This window comes from Oxyura jamaicensis, chromosome 13 (genome assembly GCF_011077185.1).
Source record: "Oxyura jamaicensis isolate SHBP4307 breed ruddy duck chromosome 13, BPBGC_Ojam_1.0, whole genome shotgun sequence".
Lineage (NCBI taxonomy): Eukaryota > Metazoa > Chordata > Aves > Anseriformes > Anatidae > Oxyura > Oxyura jamaicensis.
Window position 1 is genome coordinate 4,203,306 of NC_048905.1, and position 23,200 is coordinate 4,226,505.

Below are 23,200 nucleotides of genomic sequence, written 5' to 3' on the forward strand. Positions count from 1 at the left end.
CATAGATCTTTGTACATGTACATCCACAGCAATGTAGGTATACAGAGAGATGTAAATAAGCTACACGTGTGTGTGAGAGAGACACATGGCCCACATCATGCCCATACGTCAGCTGGGGGGCTGACCTCTGACAGCTGGACAGCACTGATCCAGCAGTTACACACATGCCTGGTGACTCTGAACCACGCCAGCAAGCCAGACGTGACCCAGCTCTGGTGCTAGCTGCCCAGCCAGCTCCTGCGGCTGCCCCAGGACCACCGCCATGCCCCCCCCCCCCCCCCCCCCCCCTGTACCCCCCCCCTGGTACCTGAGCGGTGCTGGGCACGCCGTGGCAGCCAGGCACCGGTTCCAGCCATCAGGTGCATCCGCCGGTGACGAGGCCAAGCCGGGTCAGCCAGGATCCAGCGATGGCCAGGAACAGCTGCAGTGAGGGGTCTGGGGCCGGGGGCGTGGGGCCAGGCATGGACAAGGCTGAGGCCTCTCCCCACAGTCACCAGCAGGAAGGGGACGGCCTGGCTGGGCTGTCCCCGAGTCCCAGCACCAGACCCTTTGCCGGTGGGGCGGGGGGCACAGTTGTGGCCCCTCACAGTGCCCGGGTCGCAGCAGGAGTGTGCAGGATGTCTGCTGGCCCAAGGCCAGCCCAGGTGGCACACGGGTGACTGCGGGGGCAGGCAGCAGGTGCCAGGGCACCCCCAGGGGGATTAGGGCTGGGCAGGGGGGTTCAGGCCACCACTGAGTAAATCGGGACCTGCAGTGGGGCTGGGATGGACGGGGTCACTGGCCAGTTTGGGGACCTGGGGGCAGGGGGTGGCAGGTGTCACTCAGAAGCACGGGGCAGGCTGGGCCAGTACTGGCAGGAGCCATGGGGCAAGGCCATGTTCTCAGCCCAGGAGAGCCAAGGGGAGGCTGCTTGGGGCAGTGTGAGACCTGAGCTGACGGCTGGGGGGCACTAAGGGCTGTGGCTCCCCGAGGGAAGGGACCGGGAGCTGGGTGTGACGGCAGGGCCGCAGGACAGCCGCCTGGACCCACACCACCTGAACCGGGCCAGCTGGGGGTGGAAGCCAGGGCCAGCTGAGTCCCGATCATCAAATGCACGTTTGGGGTGAGGAGGGCCAAGGTCAAGCCAGGAGGGTGGGTCAGCAGCAAGCTGGGTCAGGATCGGGTCCGGTGACAGCAACCAGGGTGAGCCACAGTCCAGTGATGGCCAGGAATGTCCATAGTGACGAGGAAGGGCCGAGGTCAAGCCGGGAAGTCAGTCTGTGGGTCAAGGGCCAGGTGCAGATTAATGGGGTCCATGGCCAGGCACAGGCATGGCTGGTGGCACTCCAGCCAGGTGCCAGCAGCCAAAGCTCACCTTCTGCCAGCACCCCCAGGACAGGAGGGTCAGCCCTGGCTGGGGCTCCCCCCAGAGCATTATGGCAGCCTCTGCCCCACGGCACCACCATGGAAGGGGGCAGCCCTTGGCACCGTTAGTGCTGAGCTGGCCCCAAGCCCAGGGTGGCAACTCCCCACCCCTGCCCCACGCTTTGCTCTGTGACAGCAGGCAGCATACCTGGAAGAGCCTATTGCACTCCATTATCATGTGGGCCAAGCCCTGTGTCGCTGCCAGGTTCTCACTCAGCTCCCGCTGGTCCGGCTTCCCCAGGCTGTACTTCCTCTGGCTCAGTCTGTGGATGGTGAAGGTGAAAGGAAGGCCGTGAACAAGAGGCTGGGCCGTACAGGCACAATGTGGGGCTGGAAACCAGCAGCTTCAGCAGAAGGCTCGTGTTGCCTCACACAGCAAGATACCTCACGGCCAGCATTCTCTCCCAGCATACCCTGAATGTGCCCAGGGCAGAACTGACCAGGAGCAAGGTCTGCCCTTGCAAGGCAAGGTATTTTAGTCCCCAGCACACATCATCACACATGGCCAAAGACAGCAATCACCCCAAATTGCTTTGTGTGCAGCCTTCAAATATCAGGCTCCACACAAAGCCCACGCAGAACCTTTTGGCTCAAACCATGCTGAACAGATTTCAAAAACAGTCCCCTCTTTTAATTCATAATCATTATCTGATATCATTAATCTTGGCTTCTGATGCTTCTAGCTACGTGCATTCCTGCCAAACAGCTTGAAAATGCGTCAGGAGACAAGAGGCGTCCTCAGCTGCGCGCCTCGAGCCAGACCTGTCAGCCTCCCCTTTGAAGTTTGAAACCCGCACTGCAGCTTAATGCCCGGTTACAAAAAAAGCAAAAGGTTCAAAGCAACCTGCCTCCTGCACAGTGACAGCAAAGAGAAACCTCAGCTTCCCTTTGTGATCCCAACAGTTCCACGCTGAAGTAAACCCAGGCGGTACGGATCTCAAAGCCCGCTCCCCAGGTGCTCAGAGGGGGCTGCAGGCGGGGACGGAGCAGCTGCCCTGAGCCCCGTCGCGTTGCAGCAGCCCTGGCACCGACCTCGCGGCTCCTCTGCCCTGCGCTGCCTCAGCTCAGGGGCACCTGGGCAGCCCCAGGCTCCAGCTGCACTCAGGCTGAGGTCCTTCGTGCTTTCTCTGCCCTCTCTGTGCTCTCCAGAGCCTGCGTTATCGCGCTGACGGGTGCCAGCAGCACATCTGACAGCTCCTGCAGCTCTCTGGAAGCAGTCCTCGGCTTCAGAGCGCCATGTGAGGTGATTAATTGGCTACGCTGATGGGTGCACGGCGCTGCCATCAAAGCCAGCTGTCCTTTTCTGCTCTGATACGTGTCTGCCCGTATGCAGGAGCATGGCGTAAAGCAAACAAACAGCACTGCCTCAGGAGACCAGATAAGGCACAAATGCTCTCCGAGATACTACTTGTCTGCTTTGGCCCAAGGGCACCTTCCTCCCTGCACGTACAAGCAGGCGATGTTATGCAACCCAGATACTTTTAGTTATTGAGATAAATGTGCGGCATCCCCGTGGCGCGGTTTGGCAGGCACAAGCCCCTTATCACCCAGCAGCACGAGTGCCAGCAGCTGCTACAATCTGCCAGGTATCTGCAGGGCCGTCGGGCTGCACCAGGCTCGGGTCCCCAGTGCAGGAGCTGCACGTCCCATGGCAGCACCACCTTGATGCAGGCAGTGGGCACAGGCAGGGCACTGGACCCGTGGGCAGCCAGAAAGAGACCAAGAGGCGGGCTGGCTCGTGTGGAACGTCGGCACGACACGAGGGCCTTCCCATAGCTGCCAGAGCTCTGCCTGTGCTGTGGTCAGCTCCTGCTGGACCTCAACAACTGTACTTGAGACAAACCCCGTGACACACACACTTTGTCCCCATTAAAAGCAGACACTTGTCCTAGGCCAGCTACAGAAAGCATCAATCTAGCAGAGAACACTGCTGCCCGCAGCAATGCCAGCACTAGGATGACAATACCGAGTGGAGGAGGAGGAGCTATCCCGTCTCAGGGTGTTGAGGTGAAACAACGATGGTGCGAGACAGACAGCGATGTTGGTTGGGGTCATCTGGTTTTCTTCAACAAAAGCAACCACATCTCGTAGAAAGAACAGGAGGATTTTCAGAGCTTCTCGGTTTTCCTTTGGGAGAAGGAGAATGGCAGCCTGGACAGCCTGAAGCTGCTGGTCCTTCGGCACGTCTGAAAACAGAAAAAGGATGGAAATCACACGTGATTTGCAAAGGAAGTATCTGTCAGAGGAGTGCCAGGTAAGGCTCTGAAACCACAAGAACTGAAGCTTTAGCTCTCAACAGAAGGCCATTATCCCCTTCACACCACACAAGTACAGTTTTCTCCAACTGCCTGTCAATATGCACACATACCCAGTGATGCTGGTGCTTGAGTTCTTGTTTGAGTTCTTGTTCTGTTATTTTGTTATTTTGTTTGTTTGTTTGTTTTTCTTCTTGAATGCCCTACTAACAAACTTACGCTGAACTGGCTCTGATTACAATCCAAAAAGGGGCTTGCCTCCCCACAAAATGTTACTCTGAATGACAGTTGGAGCAGACACCTACAGCACTGTCTTTTCCTTTCAGCCTCAGGCATGCAGAGAATAGATGCTCTCACTGAAGCCCAGCGAGACCCCGTGCCCGACAGCTCCTGCAGGAGGGTGGGTGAGGCTCACCCTGCCAGCAATCCCCATCACAAGAAGGGTTTCTCCAGTTTTGGCCACGGCGAAGGGCAGACCATTGCCGCTCTTTCCCTTCAGCAGCTGCACACACGCAGGAAACACAAAGCGTGCTTCCTGGCGAAAGCAGCACCTTCCCTATCTAATTCCAAAATACAGAAATCTGGGCACGTGCGCAAGTCACAGGTGGCACAGGAACGGGGAGCAGAGCTCTTGCTGTTTCTGTCAAAAGACAGGAGGTGGACAGAGGCCAGGTGTAAAATAAATGGAAGGAAATGGTTCCACATCCTTTGGACAGAGCAACTGTAGCGCTCCTCACAACTGTTTGTAGAGGCAAAAAAGAAAACTAGCTTCAAACAAACCTCTTGCAAGATGCAAATCTCAGGTATTTAAATCCAGATCCACACTGGAGTCATCCTTTCAGACAGGTCCTGCCTGATCTGTCTGCTCTGGCTACAAGGGGACACAGCACCAGTCCCAGTCTGGTCACTGCCTTGTGCAGCCGAATATTGAGGTACCGTAAGATACTCAAGGAACTGGACAACTGTAGTTTTTGTTACCTACATTGGTAGATGTGGAGGAAGGATTCACAAAGCCTGCTAGTAAATATAGGCTCGGGAAGGTCTCGGAAATACTGCTTCACCATATCTGCCACGTCAAATGCTGACTGCCCTTCGTAACATACGTTGTTTGGGCTGGCTTCATTCATTTCTCTTAAAGACAAGATCCTGGATTTAACACCAGATTTTCGGAACAGGCCAACCTACAAGTAACAATGATAATATTAAAGACATGGAGGAGTTACCAGCACTCAAATATCTGACAAATAATAATTGATCCTTCACTTCCCTCTTGACAGCTAAGACCCTATGCTAGCAGGACACAATACCGATGGATTTTTGTATCAATAGCAGCAGCAAGGATATTCCTCCCTGGCACACCATGAGTATGTTTTCTCTCTGCTTAGTGGCACGTTTCAGCTGAAACCTCGTCACATCGGCTCTGGCACTACCAGCAACCACAGAAGAAAGGGAACCACAACACTGCGTGACCTCCTGAGGGAGCAGAGACGTGCCACCTTACCAGGCAAATGGCACCGAGAGAACTGACTGCAGATGATTTCAGCAAGGCAAGGCAAAGAACACGATACAGGACTAAGGGTATTCCCAGCAGGCAGCAGCACTGTGTTCCCTGCAGGCCACCTGCTCGGACCTATCACACCTTTCTGCCCATGGTGGCCCCCCCAAAAGCTGAAAGCAGAGACTGGTTCTGGAGCAGATCCCTTTCGGGAACAGAGCTGCTCTTGGCTGCTTCGAGTTCATACCTGGTCAAGAAAGTGGTTTCTTAAATAGTCCAGTGCTTGCAGGATGCTGTTGGGCAGTGGGTGGCTTGTTCGCTGGACATTCAGCAGCAAGGGGACCCCAAACACATTTTTGCCCTTGTAGTCGGAGGCTTTTATTTTTTTAATAAACTTTGGTATAGTCCTGAAAACAAAAAGCAGTACATCCACCTTACTAGCCCTCCAGCACAGTTCTGCTTACTACTTTAGTTACACATGTGGAGAAGGACTTAGCTTGTACGTGCCCCACCCCCAAATTCTGCCTCACACCTGTACACGTGGCATCATAAGATAGAGAGAAAATCATTAAGACCCATGACAGGAATGACCTCCTCATGTCAAAACTGAAATTAGCTTGAAAAATTCTCAGGAGAAATCTGTTCCTTCCCTTCGGGACAATGCAATCTTTTTTCACTTCCTTCTCGACGTTCTTCACTTCCTTCAAGCACCGGACCCCTGTCCCAAGATGCTAACTGGTATTGCCAAGTCTCACGAGTGACTGACTGTAACATTGCTTTAGCTGAAACTGGGTCTTGACGCTGGAGATGGGTTCGCCACCTGGTCAGCTCCCACCTCAGGTCCTGTGAAGCACCTCTGCCAAAACCCTGCCAATTCACAGAGAAACTACAAAGCGCTTTGAAACCAGTAACAATCTGTGACCACCAGTGAGGAGCAGAAGTGCCGTCCGTAACAGGAAATCCTGGAGCCACTGAAATAACCAAGGAACTGCCAAAGATTTAATAGGCTGGAATTCCTCACCGTGGACACGTGTAAGCTAGACAGACGGGAATTCACCCACTTACATCAAATTCTCTCTTTCCAACCCAGTTTGCTTGAATTTTAGACAACTTACCAGTTCCAGCCCTGCTTACTGGACGGGGAGTATCTGTCCATTAGAGCAGTGAGTTTCAACAGAGCCAGCTTTTGTGTCCGGGCTAGCTGGGCAGCTGCCTGACCGTCACCCTGGATGGAAAGGCTGTCCAGGCTGTCGCTCTCTTCCACAGACCAGTGTTGCTTCCTGTGCCTACGGGATAAATGTTCAAACTGAAGGACTATTCCCCTTGTCCCTGTTAATTTTCTGCCTGCATTTGCAAAACCCCTAAGACTCTGCACAACCCACAGTTCCCTGGAGAGCCCATTAGCTGCATTTAAACAAGCTGCTTCTCTTCCAGGAGGTGCTGCGGCCATACCTAACGTTTCAATCAGAAACACAGCAAGCGAGCCGGCTGATCCCAATGCCTAACAGTGCTGATACAATCATGAGAGCCCTGCTTCCAGCAGAGATCAGAGCAGATGTAGATATTGCACTGCCTACGGAACAGCAGTGCCTGGCACTACCAGCACAGACTCTGCTACCCAGAACAGACTCAGGGATATTTTGTCTGGAATAGCATTACAGGTGTTTTTTCCAGTGGAGAGAATCAATGGGGAATGCTACCAGAGGGGCGGTCTGCTAGGGAAAGCCAAGGATGGCTGACCTGTTGATCTTTTTAGGGTCTGTTAGGTACGTCAGCTCTGTAGAACTGAGCTCCTTGTCCAGTTCACAGCTGCTCTCTCCATCAGTGGCTGGGACATCTGCTGTCTGATCTTCTGAGTGCTCTGTGTCAAGACGGATTTCTTTAGGCGAGGATGGACACAGAGAGGTCAAGTCACTGGCAAAGTCCAAATCCCCATCATCTGCGAACTTCTGTGTCCACTGATCGACCAACTTTTTGAGACCATTGACATCTTCTATAACATTGTTCAGTTCTGAAAAAACATCATCATCATCAACGTCCGTTGCCTCCAACTTATCAAACTGAAAATCGGGCAGGTTGTCGTATACACTCAGCCTGTTATCTGTGCATGAAAGGGGGCTGCTGGGGGCTTGGGAGTCCTTGGAACTGCTTCTGCTCCGGCTCCTTCTGCACCCATGAAAACTCCCAGTTCTCCAGTTGACAGAAGAGTTGTCCACTGAAGACAGGGAACTGTTTGTAAGTGCTGTAGGGAAACTCCCAGGCTTATGGCCTTGTGGCACTTGAAACATCTGGTTCATCTGTAACTTGACTTCATTTCTGAGGTTTTGCTGAGATACATTGTTCCACAGGAAGAGCTTGCCAGGCTCCAAGTCCTCTGCATACATCCCCTTTCTGTCACAGGGTCGTCGTGGTTTTATAAGAGGTCCCGGAGTGCTCGCTGTGCTGCTGATTTCGGAATGATTGCTGCTACTGCAGCTCTCGGGAGAACAGGAGAAACTGCTCTTTGTTTGGGTGCCAGAGAGGTCAGCAATATTTACACAGTTAAGCATCTTCATTTTTTCTTCATTAAATCCTTCCAGAAGAACAGGCTCGCTTATTATGGGTTTGGCCTTTGACTGACCACTCCTTAAGTTGCAGCTCCTTAAGTGCAACTTCTCCATTTTCTTTAGAAGGCTCGTCCTCTTTTTGAATGGTGACCTATCCAAAAGCTTCTCTTCACTGGTGATATTTAAAAATTCACTAGGGGGAGGTGAACAACTAAAAGCAGAGTCCAGTGAAGCAACTTTACTCAAGAAACTTGTGCTTGTTTCCACATCTTCAAAAGCTTTGGGGAAGCTAACAACATCACTGTCGCCACTGCTGGTACTGTGGATTGAGGACACGTCATGTTTCTCACTATGAACCAAAAGGATTGTGTCTTCACTGCTGATGCTCTTCAGTACTGGACTGCCTGGGACCAATGCACCAGCGCCTTCTTGTCCTGCAAAACTTTCCAGGCTGTCAAGACGAGACCACTTCTGACTGCACCGCTCATAAGCCCATTTGTTGCTTATTGCACAAGGCTCATCATCATCAGAGTCATCACTCTTAGAAAGAAGAAAAAAAGGTATAGTTCAAGGGCAAAGTTTTGAAACTTTAAATTATCAAAAATTTAACAAAAACGAGACCGGCTGCCTTCAAAGCCCCCAGGACCCACATGCGGACATGTAAACGTTCAGTTACTGAAGCTCTGCCCTGGGATCTGTTCTGTTAGCTGAAAATTTGTCACCTAATTTGTTAGGTGACACATTACAACTCAGCATGCTGCCAAACCTGGTAAGTTTACCATGGGAAAAGATGACAGATTTGATCTGAGGATGAAAACTTCAGTTTTGGGGCAAATCCAGAGATTTGAAAAATATTTGTTTTCCTAAAGACAAAGAAATCAAACACTTCATGCTTCTACAACTAAAACTCATCCATTTTCAGGTAGAGAAGCACTTGGCTGTGGGACTACGGCAGCATCAGCATCTGGCACACCCTCTTGGAGACCTCAGCCTCACCCACTGTTTGTACCAGCTGCTCCATTTGCTGTACTGCTCCCACTCCAAGTGAGCACCAGACAACAAGCAATCCATACACCTTTTAAAAACAGTTTTTTTTCTTTCCTTTTTTTTGATATAGCAAGTAATCACATTTTTACTGAGAAAATTAACTATATTTTCTACCTGCTTCCTCTGATGGCTTATTTCCACTTTCATTGATGCACACTTGTTCAGTGTGTTCAGTCGTCTAGGGTGTAAGAACAAAGATGAAAGTTTTAAATTCAAACTATTTTTTGTCTTGAAAACACACTTGTTCCAAAGCAGTAGCAAAGTTCTAAACCGAGCCTGCATTATTGGTGTCAAAGACTAGCATACTGTTAGGTGTTCTCCATGCATTTAACCATAACCAGTGCCCCCTAACAACCCCATGATGTTCACAGTTCCAGTTCTGCCATCTTAAAGCTAAGGAAGACTGCACCTAATCAGTTATAGTCACATTAAAATCACATAATGAGTGTTAATGATTGATTCTGAAAAATTGGGTGGAGAGGAATCTCATGAAGTTCAACAAAGTGCAGGGTCCTGCACCTAGGAAGCCATGCACCATCACAGGCTGGGGGCTGACCTGCTGGACTGCAGCTCTGTGGGGGTCAGTCTCTGACAAAAACTATGTTATGAAAAGATGAAACACCTTCTGGAGCCTGTTAAGGGTGAAACACCTTCTGGAACCTATTAAAGGTGATTCATAATTACCATTTACCTGAACAGTGATTCAATTGCATCTGCATCTAAGAAGTCGTGATCTTTCCTCACAGTTTTTACATCAATAGGAAACTGCATATCTGTGAACAAAAGAGTTGAATCTGAAGTCTGAGTCATGATGGCAAAGACTCTGAATTTTCCACGTTTAGCAAAGGTTAAATAAATCAAAAACCTACTTCTATAGCTATATATTCACACATATGTCCTCTAAGCAAGCGAGACATCAAGGTTCATGGTATACTGCTTTCACATTTAGCTCTAACATTCAATTTCCAATTCTTAATTTTGCACTGAACAGGGAAGGTGGATATAAAAGCAGGCAGAAGTTTCGGTCAATTCTTTGAACTGTAGACATTTGATAAAATCTCTCTTAAAAATACATTAGCTTTTGTTAATATTCAGTGACATTTATAACAATAAACGTATTTAAAAGAAGAACATTTTAAAGGTATAAGCACAAAAGTTGTAGAAAATTATACAAGTTCACAACAAATCTGTATTTCCCCCCAAAATAATAAGCACTCTTTGCAGCTTCAGCAACAAGAAAACATGCAGAAATCGTGTTGTTTGACTGTGTTTGGCTGCTTCTGAGTGGCTCTTTGAAAAAGTTATGATTGCAAGATAATTTTTCCAACATCCTTTTTCAAAACTGCCATTGAAACTGTATCTTGCTGAAGACCACAGGTTACACAGCTTGGGATGAGTTTTGGCTGCAGTCAGTGCATCATAATACTCTAATAGACATAATGCTCTAAGGAAAAGAGATCAAGTAAAGTATAAGCAACTACAAATCACAAAAGCAGTAATTTGACTGAGTCTAACAGTAACCAGAAAAGATCTAGTCCTCTGTGGCATTCTCTGGTGTCCATGCCAGCTTCATTAAGGTGTCACTTCTGCAACAACACACACCACGTTGCATACTATCTATAGGCCCGCATGAAGGTATTGCAGAATTTGGAAGTGCTCCTGTAAAAACTGCCGGGTTCTGAAAGATTATTTATGTAAGTGGTTCTACTTAAATTCAGTGTCAGCGGCTGCACAACGCTTTGGGATCCTACCTTCAAATAACTGAGCATACTGAGGAAAGCCGGCAGCCCTCAGCCAGTCGCAGGCTTCTCTGGCTTCAATTTCTGCAATGAGAACATAAAATTGCTCACTTACAGGCTCACAAGAGTAGCGCCTTTACAATATGTGCACGCTGGTTTTATCTGGTGCATTCTCAAAGGATCTTGAGTGTTTTGTCAGTGTGTTACCGAAAGGAAAGAACTTCTTGTATCCAACATCCTTAACCTGCACACACCTCTGGAGCAGTCGTTCTGACATAGGATAGATGTGAAACACGTGAGAGCCTAGGTATGGAGGTGTACTTGGGATGCCATACATCGGTGCATACCAGCTGCCCCGAAGTCTGGACAGAGAAGCATCTGTTACATGTTGAAAGGAGTCGTCAGGGCTGGGTGTGTGAGACGTGTGCCCATACCCATTCATGCACTCCAGTTCTGAGACGATGATAAGACGCAAACAAATCCTATAAATAGTCTTTAAATGCCATCACAACATTAATTACACGGACACTGCCTAAGCATTCCCAGAACAAGGGTTCTCAGGAGTACCTGTTGCTAGGGGCTATCAATATTTATTTCCTTGCCAACTACCAGCTCGACTTGGCAGCCACGTCAGCATAGCAGATGTCAAGAACTCACTGCTCACTTGGTGACAATTCATAAAGCCCTGTGGCCAACACTGCAACATTCCCACAGGAGCAGAAGCCGAACACAAGTTCACAGAATCACACAACACTCACCAGATGCCTCAAAAACATAAACATGTTCAGCATGAGAACATGCCAGCAGGCTCTGAGGTCTAGGTCTGTTGAAGAGGAGCGGGATCCCACATGGCATGCTTTCCACGTCTGAGCGTAATCCAGCACACATCACAACAACACTGACCAAAAGGCAACGACTCCTTTGAAAGAAATGCTGCCAAAGCACCTTATCACCCAGCACGCTCACTAGAGAGCACCTTAACGTTTAGCATGCTGGACTGGAGGAACACGCCTGCTTCTTGAGTCTTTCTTTGCCCACTCACTCAAAGATCAGGGCTCTGAGACATTTCCTCCATGTGCTGAATTTCCCAAATTCCCTGCCTGCTTTGTTGAGACCTCTTAGTTGTAAGTCACCAGTGCGTCAGCCTAAAGAGACTTACCAGGTACTGCCAGCCCTTCCCTGTGGTTATTACTCTACTGCTAGACTCAGCATTACTTCCAGTAGCCCTTGATTTTTTCGGACAATGGCGCCCATAACAAAGGCTTCCCCGCACAGAGCTGCGGCTTCTCCCTCCGAGCTCACAGCAATAACCCAGCACAATAAGGACGCACGCCTCCTTTTTTCAAACTGCAGAACAGAAGTTAATTATTTCTTCCACAATAGCCGATATCCACTGTGCTTACATTTATTACTACACTCAGCACCACAATTTATCACAATCCTTATCGTAACACAGCATTTACTGAGCACTGAGGCAGGGGACTGATAAAACACGAGCATTGTACTCACAGAGCAGAACAGAGAAGAGAACAGATCTGCAGGGCAGAGCCACGAGGAGGACCAGACTGACACTACGAGTCTTCACAAGAGCCAAGCATGCTGAAGTCTGCACCTGGGTCAAAACCCAGCGGTCTTCTGCCGGGGGAAAACCTTCGGGGTGCTCACCTGGGCGCTCACCCCCCGCAGCCCGCACTAGGGCACGTCACTCCTGAGCTCCCGCAGGAGCGTGGCTGGCTCAGCACTGACACCTCCCCGGTTCCCAGCACGCTGAAAATACAACTCTATTTTTAGAGCGACCCACACCATGGACAGTGATGCAAATAAGAAGAGGCTGGACCATGTTTCACAGCTAGCAATGTTTTTAGCCATGAAGATGACAGAAAATAAGGTGACATTCTCACACTTAGAGGTGGCCCCTTCCATAGGAGAAGGGCACAGGAGCTGGGGAAAGTTTCTCTGCTAATGTAGATCCTTAAATCCCCAGGCCCTTCAAGGTGCCTTTGCACAGTCCCATGTTACAATGCCACAGCTGTGTTGGCAGCCTTACAAACGAGACACGCTACTAGCCTGTATCTCTAGTTAGTTAGATTTACCACAATTCCTTCACCGCTGAAAGAACTACCAAAAGGGACCTGCTGATCCCGCTGCACTTTGGGGACGTCTGCTGCCTCCTCCCAGTCCCGCTGGAAACTGAAACCATAACCAGGGAATGGATGCCAAGGAATTTTACTCTGATCAAAGGAAATTCCCAGACCAGCCTTGCAGACTCTTTGGGGCTATTAAAGGGCTCTCGCGCTGCGGTTTACTTTGAAAAGCAAATAGAGCAGATGAGCCATTTGTGCAGAAGACCCTTCCCCACCTTCTGACTGTAGCTTGGCTTCACAGCCTGTCTGCACCTTCCCTGGCAGCCTCGCTGGCTGAGCAGCATCCCTTCCACTTCTGTATTTGCACACTCACTACAAAAGAAGCTTTCAGGTTCATCGACCGGCTTTTAAAATAGACGTGCTAATAAACACAAGCAATTGCTTCGTTCTTCTCAATGCTAGAGGAGCTGCTCAGGCGCTTGTTAGAGAGATGTTAGCTCTTCCTAAGGAGAAACTGGGAACGGGGGAGCCTTCAGAAAGCTGGCAAGAACAGCACCCCAAATGCTATCGCAGCGTCTCTGCCTGTAAGCTAGATGTCGTAGAGGAGGATGACAATTTTTTTACAGATCTTTCTGGTGCATTGCACCTCTTTCTCATGAATTGGTTTCATAATTAGGCAGATGGAAAAAAAATGTTTCCTGCAAACCCCAATACCCTGTTGTAGATCAGGGGCCACCAGCAACATTCCCAAGCCAAGTCAGCCATTTCCCCATGGGGAATGGGTTACTCCCAGGTGCTGATGAGAACCAATGCACAAACACATGACCTGTGTGATCCTTTGGCTGTACTATTTCGGACAGGTCAGCTTTGTGCTGGAGCTGGTTCCCTCCAGTCCCACCGACACCAGCTGATGGCTGTACCAGAGCGCCTGCCCCAACAGCCCCAGCCAACCCTGCTCGCCGTGGCTGCTGCCTGTGCTCCTCTGCCCTCCTCTCTGCAGCCCCAGCATCTATCTCAGCCTGGCTGGTGCCTCCTCTCCTTCACCCACTTGGGCTCCAGGCCGAACACACAGCATTCCCCCAGCACCATCCTGCTTGCAAACTGGAGAGCAAACCCAGACTCATCACGCACTTAGAAACCAGATGCTATGCCACCTATTAAATCCCTCGGTGAATGACCACGGGTAACACAGTGTGCTGCTTGCACACTTAGCTCAGGCAGCAGTGAAGACACATCTGTGCTGAGCTTCGGATGCTCTCTCACAAGAAGCCCTCTCCTAACTGCAAGGGAGAGGCAGCACCTGAAGCCAGCCAGAAGCAGGTGATGAGAGGCCAGCCGTCTGCTACAAGATGCTCATGAGCTTCAACTAACTAAGAAAGTGGCAAATTGTACTTCAGTTTTTAAAAAGATGTCCTTTAAACAAAAGGGGAGGATGCAGATTTCTGCTTGGAAGCATATGTGCAGTGACTCACTCTCAAGATGCAGCATGACATTTTACTTGCACAGATCTGCTGCCAGAAGAGGAATGGTCTTTCCTTCCTTTCCTTGGCTTCATGTTCCTCTCCTCTGCTTGCCCTGACACCTCCAAGCCTGTGAGAGCAAGCCCAGCCAGCCAAACTTGCAGAAAACTCTTCACTTTTCTTGGCAAGATCGGTTTTGTGGCGCTTCAGCTTTCTGCATCGCCCACCCTGTGTCCAGTGCCCAGGCGTGGCAGAGGCAGGGCGAGGTGTGGGGACAGGCGGCTGGTGGCTGGCAGCCCCCAGCCCAGTCGGAAACCTGGCCAACACGTACTGCTTCCACACCGGGTCTCACTGCTGCTCTCCTACCTTCGGAGCAGTTTTTCAGATTTTTAAGTCACGGCAGATGCACTACTTCTGCTTCCACCCTCGGACAATGCAGTGGGCCAGTGCTGACCGGTAGGAATCACTTGGTGGCCAGGTCTTCGTCTGTGAGAGAGGTTTGTGTGTCTCTATCTCTTCCAAAACATGCCAGCGAGTAAACAGTTGGAGAGGTTTTAGTTACTCCAGAACACTACTTTCCAACTTTTCTGTAGGGTCCAAGGGCAGTGCTTGTGAAAAGGAACAGATTTTCTCAACAAAGCCAGCTCACTCCTGCAGCCTCTCCTCCCCGTGCCGTGCAAGTGCAGACAGGCGAACAGAAAAGAGGTTACGACTGATTCTGGCTTTATTTGGTTACATATTACACCAACCTGGAAGGCAACTGGAAAAAAAATCCAAAGAATTTTCTCTTTCCCAATCTCGGTGATTGCTTTGGAAGATTTTTTCCACCTGGTGCTAATCCTGCTACAGCAACAGACAGCGGATGCCCACAGCCTCTGCTCTGAAACCTGTTTAATTTGGCGTGGCAGAACTCACTGCTCCAGCCCAGGCAGGTGCTGCTGCCTCCTCTCATCGCTGGCAGTCCCAAACCATCGTCCCACTCAGCCTCCTCCAGAAACTGAGCCAACAAGACCCGGGCACACTTGGCAGCCACATGCCAAATTGTGCAATCCATTTTTCCTATAGCTTGCGAGTCACAGCTTTTTTCTGCAGTGACTTAGGTGCTGCTGTTACTGGCTGTGCCGGCAGTGGTAGAGATGAAGAGGCTTTTTCTGGGTCCATTTGAAGATAAAATTATGAGTTCCAGTTGCATCTTTTTATAGCCTGGGGTTATAAAAAAATGTAGGCTCCCCTCTGACTTATAGCTGCTAATGAGGTACTGCACTTTACAGGCACTCTATGAAAAATGCATTTGCTGCACTAGCACTATGATTTCCTGAGGATGTCCAGAACCTAATAGTAACCTATGACGGGATCTTCAAAAATTGTCTTTTCTTGAGGTACCACCTCTTGAAGAGTCTGAAAGTGTTGTCTGCTCAGTAATGTTGACAGCTTAAGTGTTATGCTTTCAGAGCAGGGTGCTTGCACTGACCAGGGTAAGCAGTCGGGGCTTGTAAAACCACCAAACTCTCCAAAAGTGGAGACAGATCACAAATAAGAGGAAATGTTTATTCTGTTGTCCCACATGCAAAATAGCAGAGACTAATTCTATTTTATCAGCCTAATGGAAAAAAAAAAAAAAAAAAAAAAAAAAAAAAAAAGAGTCTTGCTTGGAATTTTGCCAGGATAAATTAGGCTCCATACAGATAATTGAATATGAATGTCTAGAAAAAGAAAATGCCAAGATATTTGGCCTTTCTTTCTTTCTTTACTATTACGCTGGTATTTTGGAATCGCAGCCAACTCTTCAGTTATCACAGCTGGGACTGCAATATATCCCTGTACTTTGTGGCAAGCTTAATTGCATCTTTATGTGGCTCTTTGGCATTAGCTTCCCAAGCTGATTACTGGGACTCCCAAGCTGCCATTAAGATCTTTATTCAGATCCTTGTCCTTAGCCTCCCTTGTCAGTTCCTGGGACCTGGACAAGTTTAAAGGTATTTTCTTTGCAGATCACATTAACTAGCTCATCAATGTTTGATGATCTTTTAATTGTTTCTGCGTAAGTTAGAAGAGGTAGTGTTAGCTCTACAGAAATTTCAAAGGGCTCAGGGGAATTAGGTGTCTTACTCTTACTGACCTTAGAAGTGAGAGTGTAACTCTCTAATTTCTAGAGCCACACTTGAGAGGTCTTCTCCAAGGTGACAGCAGATGCAGCTCCCTGCAGCCTCATCTCAGGCCCATTGCTTCTCCGTGCTTTGGTTCTCCTGGCTGTACAACAGCAGCAGATACAACATTCCTCTGCCGCAGCAGCTCCTTATCACTGGTCTTTTACAGCACCCGTGTACATGACTGAGACACACTTGTAAAATTCCTGGGAGGAACTGTAGGTAACAGGACGGGTAACTGCGTGCTTCCAGTGGAGCCAACATCGATACACCCACGGCACAGAATTAACTAGTGCCAAACAAGGATATTGTCCATGCTCTTTCAGGGTGTAGCACTAGGTTTTCCATAATTCTACAAAATGCCAAAGATACCACTGCATGGGAGATGAGTTCAACCGACGTGTTACAAACTATTTAGCCCAACAGAGGCAGGTCAGTGATACTTTTAGAAAGCTACTTTATCAGCCCCTCTGAGGTGCACTGAGCCAGCCTGCAGCTGCAGAGCCCAGGTCAATGCAGTCTTTACCTGGTCGATACACTTGAAAGACGTTTGCTGGTATTCAAAGATAGGCAGCAAAGCCAGAAAAACCACTGAACACTTCCTAAAAGCATCAAACTGTGAAACAAAAGCAAGAGTGATTAGAAGAACATGATCTGAAGCACAGAAAGCCCAGGAATTATTTAACACTAATACTCCTAAAGAGGAACAGAAAGCTGCTGTACTGTCCCCCCAGGTTGTTACCAGAGGCTGTACGGTGCCCCAGCACAGGACTGAGCTCACTGCCTGCGGCTGTGACACTCGGGGCACCACCTCTGCCCTGGCCCGGCCCGTGGGGCACTGCAGTGGGGACACGCATGGGAGCAGGGCTGGGCGGTGCCGAAACCAGGACAGCTGTCCGTACCACAGGGCAGACGTCCCCACAAGCCCCATGTAGACAGATCCATCCCGCCAGACAGGGTAGCTACCCGTACAGAATAGGTGTCGCATTCCCATAACCTGCATTCTTCAGAGAGAAGGAATAACTGCAGGCAAATCCACACCTCACGGCTATTGAAGTTGCTGGTTTACCTCCATGTTTTACCATTTTGCCAATGTCATTTTGATGGATTACTATTTTTTTTTTTTTACTAAATTAGCTACTGTTTCATTTTTTCCTTCCCAACAAATGCCTGGAATGATGTTGCCTCTACCCTGCACACAACAAATTAAGGCTCTGATGTTGCATCATGCAATGGAGATACTGTACCTCATAGACAGATTTTTTTTCCTATTTGACTTAAATGGAACAGGATTTGGGATCCATAATTAAAATCAATGTCAGATGCCAGCTACAGAATGTGAGCCAGCCGTAGGACACGGTCACTGTGTTGTAATTAGGTCTCTTGCCACAGTGGTTTTCGTGGAACTGTGAGAACCTTTACTTCTATTTTGTTCATAGAGACTTAGCTGAGACAAAAAATAGTTTGTGATCTGAAAAAAATCATATGCTGTTAAGCAATGAATCTGTGTACTAAAAACATTAGCACAATTCCTGACCTTTCTGACTATTCAGATTTGTCTGCATTTGATGCAGTCCATTGCTACTCTGATTTTTTCTCCTTCTAATAACAGTTTTACTAACCTAAATTAATATAGGGGGAAAAAAAAAGCTCTAAGTGTAGATGGTCTGTTTTATCACATCAAATTAAACAAAAAGAAAGGAAAACTTTTGAGATGATTTTAAAGCCATGAGCAATACAAAATTGTAAATTTCTAATAAAAATACACGATCAGCCTTTCCAACCTGAACAACCCTTCTGCCGAAATAATTCAACAATGCACAGAGCATCATGTCAAGTAGGCTGGTCTCGGAAGAACTTATCAAATGTACTAATATATCTAACATTATTTCCCTGGAAGTTAACTTTAAATCACTGATGATTTTATAGCTCCTGGACTGTTAGTTATATAGGGCAGACATGACAATAGGATGCTGTGTTAATGTAAAGAGGTCAAAAGATAACTCAAGCTCTGTGAACCACTCCAGTGTCTCTAAATCTTTGTAGCACAACTTGAAATGTTCTGGCTCTTGCTGTGTGGAACTCAAAGATGCAGCAGAAGAGAAATGGAGATTGAGCACAATGGATAAGCAAGAATTTTCTATTCCAAACAAGAATTTTTCTGGTTGTGGATGGATTTTTCTAAACGAGGATTTAAGAAGTGAAGTCAAGCATTTTGCTGTTCATTTCATTTAACCCAAGCTCATTTAACCCAAGGATCATTATGATGAAATTGGAATTTATGGGTGTGTTTCATTAGAATTAATTAAATTTTCCATATAGTAATCAAATGCAAAATTTGCACAGACTTACTATTTATTTTTAGTTCAATTGGTTCCTAAGCTGGCAATTTTTATGGCACAATAAAAAAGACGTTTGATATTAGCACTGGGCTGCACAATACAAAAGAAATTATGGAAATGTGATATATGGTCTTTAGCTGTGATTAGCTAAGAAAAGGCTTTTTGCCTGGCCCACCCAAAGCAATACAAAAAGTACACACCCTGTACGGATCAAATCCTCAGCTATGTGCTTGGGTTAGGAAGATGGAATGTATCATTTAAATCTGGGAATAACATTGGTAGACAGCTTGCATATGATATAAATGCTCCAATTAAACCATGCAGTTGTTCTTTCCCACTCGCATTTTCCTTTGGGCATTTGCCACGAAATGATGATACACAACCCTAAAATGCTATTTTCTGTCTTTTAGGTAGTTAAATTAGTTTAACAAGTCAACTTACGGTAAAATTCTTAGTGTTGATTGGTACTTAATCACGTAAAGGCTTACATTATGGGGGGGGGTAATTCAGGATGATATAGCATGATATAGCAATAACTACTGAAAAAAATGATGAAGGCTTTTCAGGAAGGAATGACAATCCTGGCTCATTTTATCCATACCTCGGTACAATGAACCTAGGGGATCCTTGCATCAGCTCTGCCTCAGTGGAGCTCAGTAAGCTCACACCCTACAGAAGCTGGTCCTTGGCACCTATACCTGAAGCAGGAATCACAGTTTTCACACAGTCTGGAATAACCAGGACTCAATTTCAGAAAAGGTGTTCAGGTATTGTCACAAGACTCACACCCACTGCCTGAAAAGAGGCTTGGGGGGCTGCTGATGGAGATTTCCAGGGAAGGGTGGTAAGAAAATCAGCATCCTGCTCACCTGGGCTTTTCACTTCCCAGCTCTGCAGCTTGCCAAGGACCACAAAATTACTTTACCAACACCCCAACGCTTAGACCCTTGTTAGGGACTGAATCCTGGAAAACATGATACTTTCGCAAAGCTGTCATTAAGTGTTTGATCGCCTTGTTTCTCAAGCAACTTACCCATGCTGAAGATTCTCCAGAGCTTTTCTGATGTGTGATGTTACGGGCTGACCTAACTTCACACACAAAAAAAAAGTCTGTCAGACTGTTGTAGGTCAGCACATGGAAGGATCCTGCACACAGCATCTCCAAACCAGCCGCATTCTCCCTGGCTTCGCACCGAGGTCCCAGCTCCAGTGAAAGCCAGTCCCAGAGTGGGACGCTTTAAACAAATTTGCAAACCATTGCATGAGCAAGGCGAATCATTTCATAAATGAGCCTGCCACTTCTAGCACCCTCACTCATACTTAAGGAAAAAAAAAAGCCTACGTTACTAAAGCTATTTCAGAAAGGCACTGTGCCAGGGAATGGAGGCACCTCTCACTAAAGGCAAGTTTATTGCATATTTTAATTCTGACATCACTGGAATACTTCCCGTGCAAACATCTACCAGAGGTCACCTCACTCCCTTCTTGCCGTCGCCCCTTTTGCTGCCTCCCACAACAGGCACCTTTCAGGACCCAACGCTGAACAATATTTCCCTTGTGACTTCTCCTACCAGAGACGTTCTGTGCAGAGGGCTTGCTTCACAGGAATGCCCCACTCCAGTTTATTTCTTGTTTAGAAATACACGGTTTTGTGGCTGCAGTGTCCAGAGGCTGCTGTCCTTTTTTTTCCGGGAGGCTGAGCTCCCACTGGAGCCTCCCCTGAGGCAGCATGGCGCTCTGCCATGCCGTGCCTTGTCCTTTCCAACCAGCCTTGGCTGGAAACCACAGAGCACTGTGCTGCCTACTGGCCACATCCATACGCTGACATTTTTTGAGAGAGGGGTTCCTCAGCAGCAGGTGTCTTCCACGTACACATGTGCAGTGCAGGTGTGGTGTTGGTGCTTAGAGACCCTCCACAAAGGGCTGGGAGCGCTGACAGCTGCCTCCTCCTTGCCCTGCTGCCCGGGCTGTCCACCACGAGGCCTGGGGCCAGGCCTCCACCACGGAGTGGATGAAGCCACTGCCATGGGCGCAGTTATGGCCCCTGCTCGCCATTGCCAGTCCTTGCCAGCTCTGACCGGCTGATTGCTGCCACAAGGCAGGGCCTGGTCTCAGCACACCATGACCAAGGTGGGCCCAGATGCACCTGTACAAAGGCACATGGTCTGTGCACCCCATCAGGCCCTGGTGTCAGCACGCCACGACCAAGGTGGCCCCAGATGTCCCTGAGCACATGGTCTGTTTCCAGGCTTGGTTCAGATCAGTCTGGTCGCGTACGTGGGAAGGAATTCATCCTGGGCTTGGGGCCAGACACAAAGAAATGCATGCCCCCTCCAGTTAAGGGGAATAAACCCCACTGCCGAGCAGTAATAGAGTTCACACGAAGAACTGTTGACAACGTTGAACGCGATCCTCCCCGCTTCAGGGACTGCAGCGCAGGCCTCGCACCTCCCCTCACACAGGCCCTGTGAGCCCGCCTCAGCCCGCCAGGGTAAACCTGCCCCTGGGCATGGCAGGGGCCTCCCAGCCTTGTACAGGGTCAGAGATCTAGAACTGGGGGTGTGCAAACCTTCTGCACGGACAACCGTAAGATATGCAAATAGTAAAAATACTATGTATATGCATTTCCTTAATTATAAATTTGTTGCCTAGAACATGCACTTCCAGATTTTCCACCACAAATAAGGGAATTGAAACCTCCAAGGTTCCCTCTACTATTTCACTGGCAAGGAGAAATCCTTGTGAGGGAAGAAGATCAAAGCCATTTTGTCAAGTAAGCATCTTCCACTGCCAAGGAGATGGGAATATAAAAGCCAGCGACAGCCCCAGTATATGTGCAAAATAATAGTAATACATGACAATAAATGCAAAAAGAGTTAGAGCTTGGTGCCACAGCCACCACCTGTACAGGACTGCAACACCAGGAGACAGAAGGTTATGTTTGCCTGTGTGGATACATATGTGTATAAGCACACATTTAGAGGAATGACCTCATTACAACAAAAACAAACCTTAGCAAATTAAACCTTGTATGTTGAAGATTCCTTTAACATAATATTGAGAGACCAGGGTCTTGTTTTTGCAGCTCAAAGATCCTGAATGCTTTCTCTTCCTTCTCGGAAGGATGATGTTCACAGGAGATACTCCTGCTATGGATTTTAGTCCATGACAAGGGCAGGTAGTCATTAATTCCTACTTTTGTGTCTTCCTGTCCAAAGTGAGCCTTCAACAATTAGGTCACAACAACCCCACAATGGTAAGAAAGGTACCCTTGGCCTCTTTTATAAATATCTGCAACATGCAAAACAAGGGAGAATTCTCTTTTGAACACAACATAACCAGAACTAAGACAGAATAAAACACACCCCCCCTTTTTTAAAGGGAATAGTAAAGTATCCTTGTTGTTCCTGCATCCTTTAGAAGAAGCTGGTCCTTTTATATGGCTGTTTACCTGGTGCTACAGTAGCCACAACTGCTGTAAATTGTTGTGAAAGGAGCTATCATGGATCTGCAGATCCTGGGAAACAGCATGGGGTATTGGGGCATTGCCTTGTCCAGCAGGTGACTTAATGATTTGGTTTGGTCTTCATTCCTTCGCAAAATCTCCATGCCCTATTTCAGTGGAAACTCTGCAATCTGCTTGTAATTAGAGCAGTCAAATCTCACGCTGGAAACTTTTGCCTTCTATTGTAAGTTTAGATTTTTTTTTTTTTTTTAAGAGGAAAGCACTGCGCTATCGCAATGAATTTCAGGAACTTTCTCAAGGAACTTTTATTGTTAGACTAAACAAGTTGAAGAAATGTTCCAGAGCTAGTGGAGTTCCTAAAATGTGGATGAGATAATGTAGGAACAGAGAACATGGCATCTTGTTTCATAGCTTCACAGAGAATATTTGACCTGAAAAAGCTCCAGAGAAGTGTGCTTGTAGTGGGTGCATGGAGTTCCCTGAGCAGTCTCCCCTGCAGGGATGTATTTCCATGCCACTCATCCCTGCCTGTGATCACTGCCTGGAAGAATTGGTTCAGAGAAAAGACTACACAGAGTAAAATCACTGCTCTGCCCCTCACTGCCAACTGAGAAAAAAAAAAAAACAAGTAAAAGCCTTGATTTTCACAATTGTCTATCTCAAGAGCCAATTACACACTCACCAATCCATCTGCAGCTATTTAAACAAATAAAACCAGACTGTTCACTCTACACTTTTTACCAACATGCCTCCAGATTGGCTGTGACTTGAGTGGGAATGGATGATCCATTCTAGAACAAACACTGATGCTTGGGAAATGCAACTTCTTTCACTAAATAACTAATAAAAATCACAGTTATGCCAGTGCTTTCTCACATAGTCCAGGACTGAAAGTGTAAAGTCGTTCAACAATCCATTTTATACTATTACTTCCTTGTGATATTGCTGTGAACCAAGCCCAAGTTAAGTAGGATCTGTATCCAATCTCCAGATCCTCTTTCAGTCACAGTCTTGAAAAACACCTGTTTCTTGCCTGACAGAAAAGCAGAAAAGTACCTTTTTCTTATTTTGCTTCCTATCTTTATCACATCTAAGCTGTTGAATAAGACGGCTGGACAGAATATTCCTCAAAGATCTGATGGATGCTCATTCCAGCAACAAATCAAAGCAGCTGGACAGGTCTTTTTTTTTTTTTTTTTTTTTTTTTTTTTTTTT

At 47.8% G+C, this 23,200-nt stretch overlaps 1 protein-coding gene across 7 annotated transcripts in view; it reads right to left on the minus strand.

The window, feature by feature from the left end:
- Positions 1 to 525: 525 nt before the first annotated feature.
- Positions 526 to 23,200, minus strand: part of LOC118173816 (rho GTPase-activating protein 7-like) — a 42,709-nt gene continuing 20,034 nt past the window's right edge. The window contains exons 1-11 of one of the 7 annotated variants that reach the window (XM_035338701.1): positions 19,553 to 19,815; positions 10,499 to 10,570; positions 9,439 to 9,520; positions 8,862 to 8,925; positions 6,895 to 8,240; positions 6,270 to 6,440; positions 5,402 to 5,561; positions 4,642 to 4,840; positions 3,371 to 3,590; positions 1,553 to 1,667; positions 526 to 1,257 (exon numbers count right to left, since the gene is read on the minus strand). In XM_035338701.1, coding sequence (XP_035194592.1) covers positions 1,240 to 1,257; positions 1,553 to 1,667; positions 3,371 to 3,590; positions 4,642 to 4,840; positions 5,402 to 5,561; positions 6,270 to 6,440; positions 6,895 to 8,240; positions 8,862 to 8,925; positions 9,439 to 9,520; positions 10,499 to 10,570; positions 19,553 to 19,556 — 2,451 coding nt within the window. In that variant the 5' untranslated portion in view covers positions 19,557 to 19,815 and the 3' untranslated portion in view covers positions 526 to 1,239. The other 6 variants (XM_035338702.1, XM_035338703.1, XM_035338700.1 and 3 more) reach the window with 6 other exon arrangements.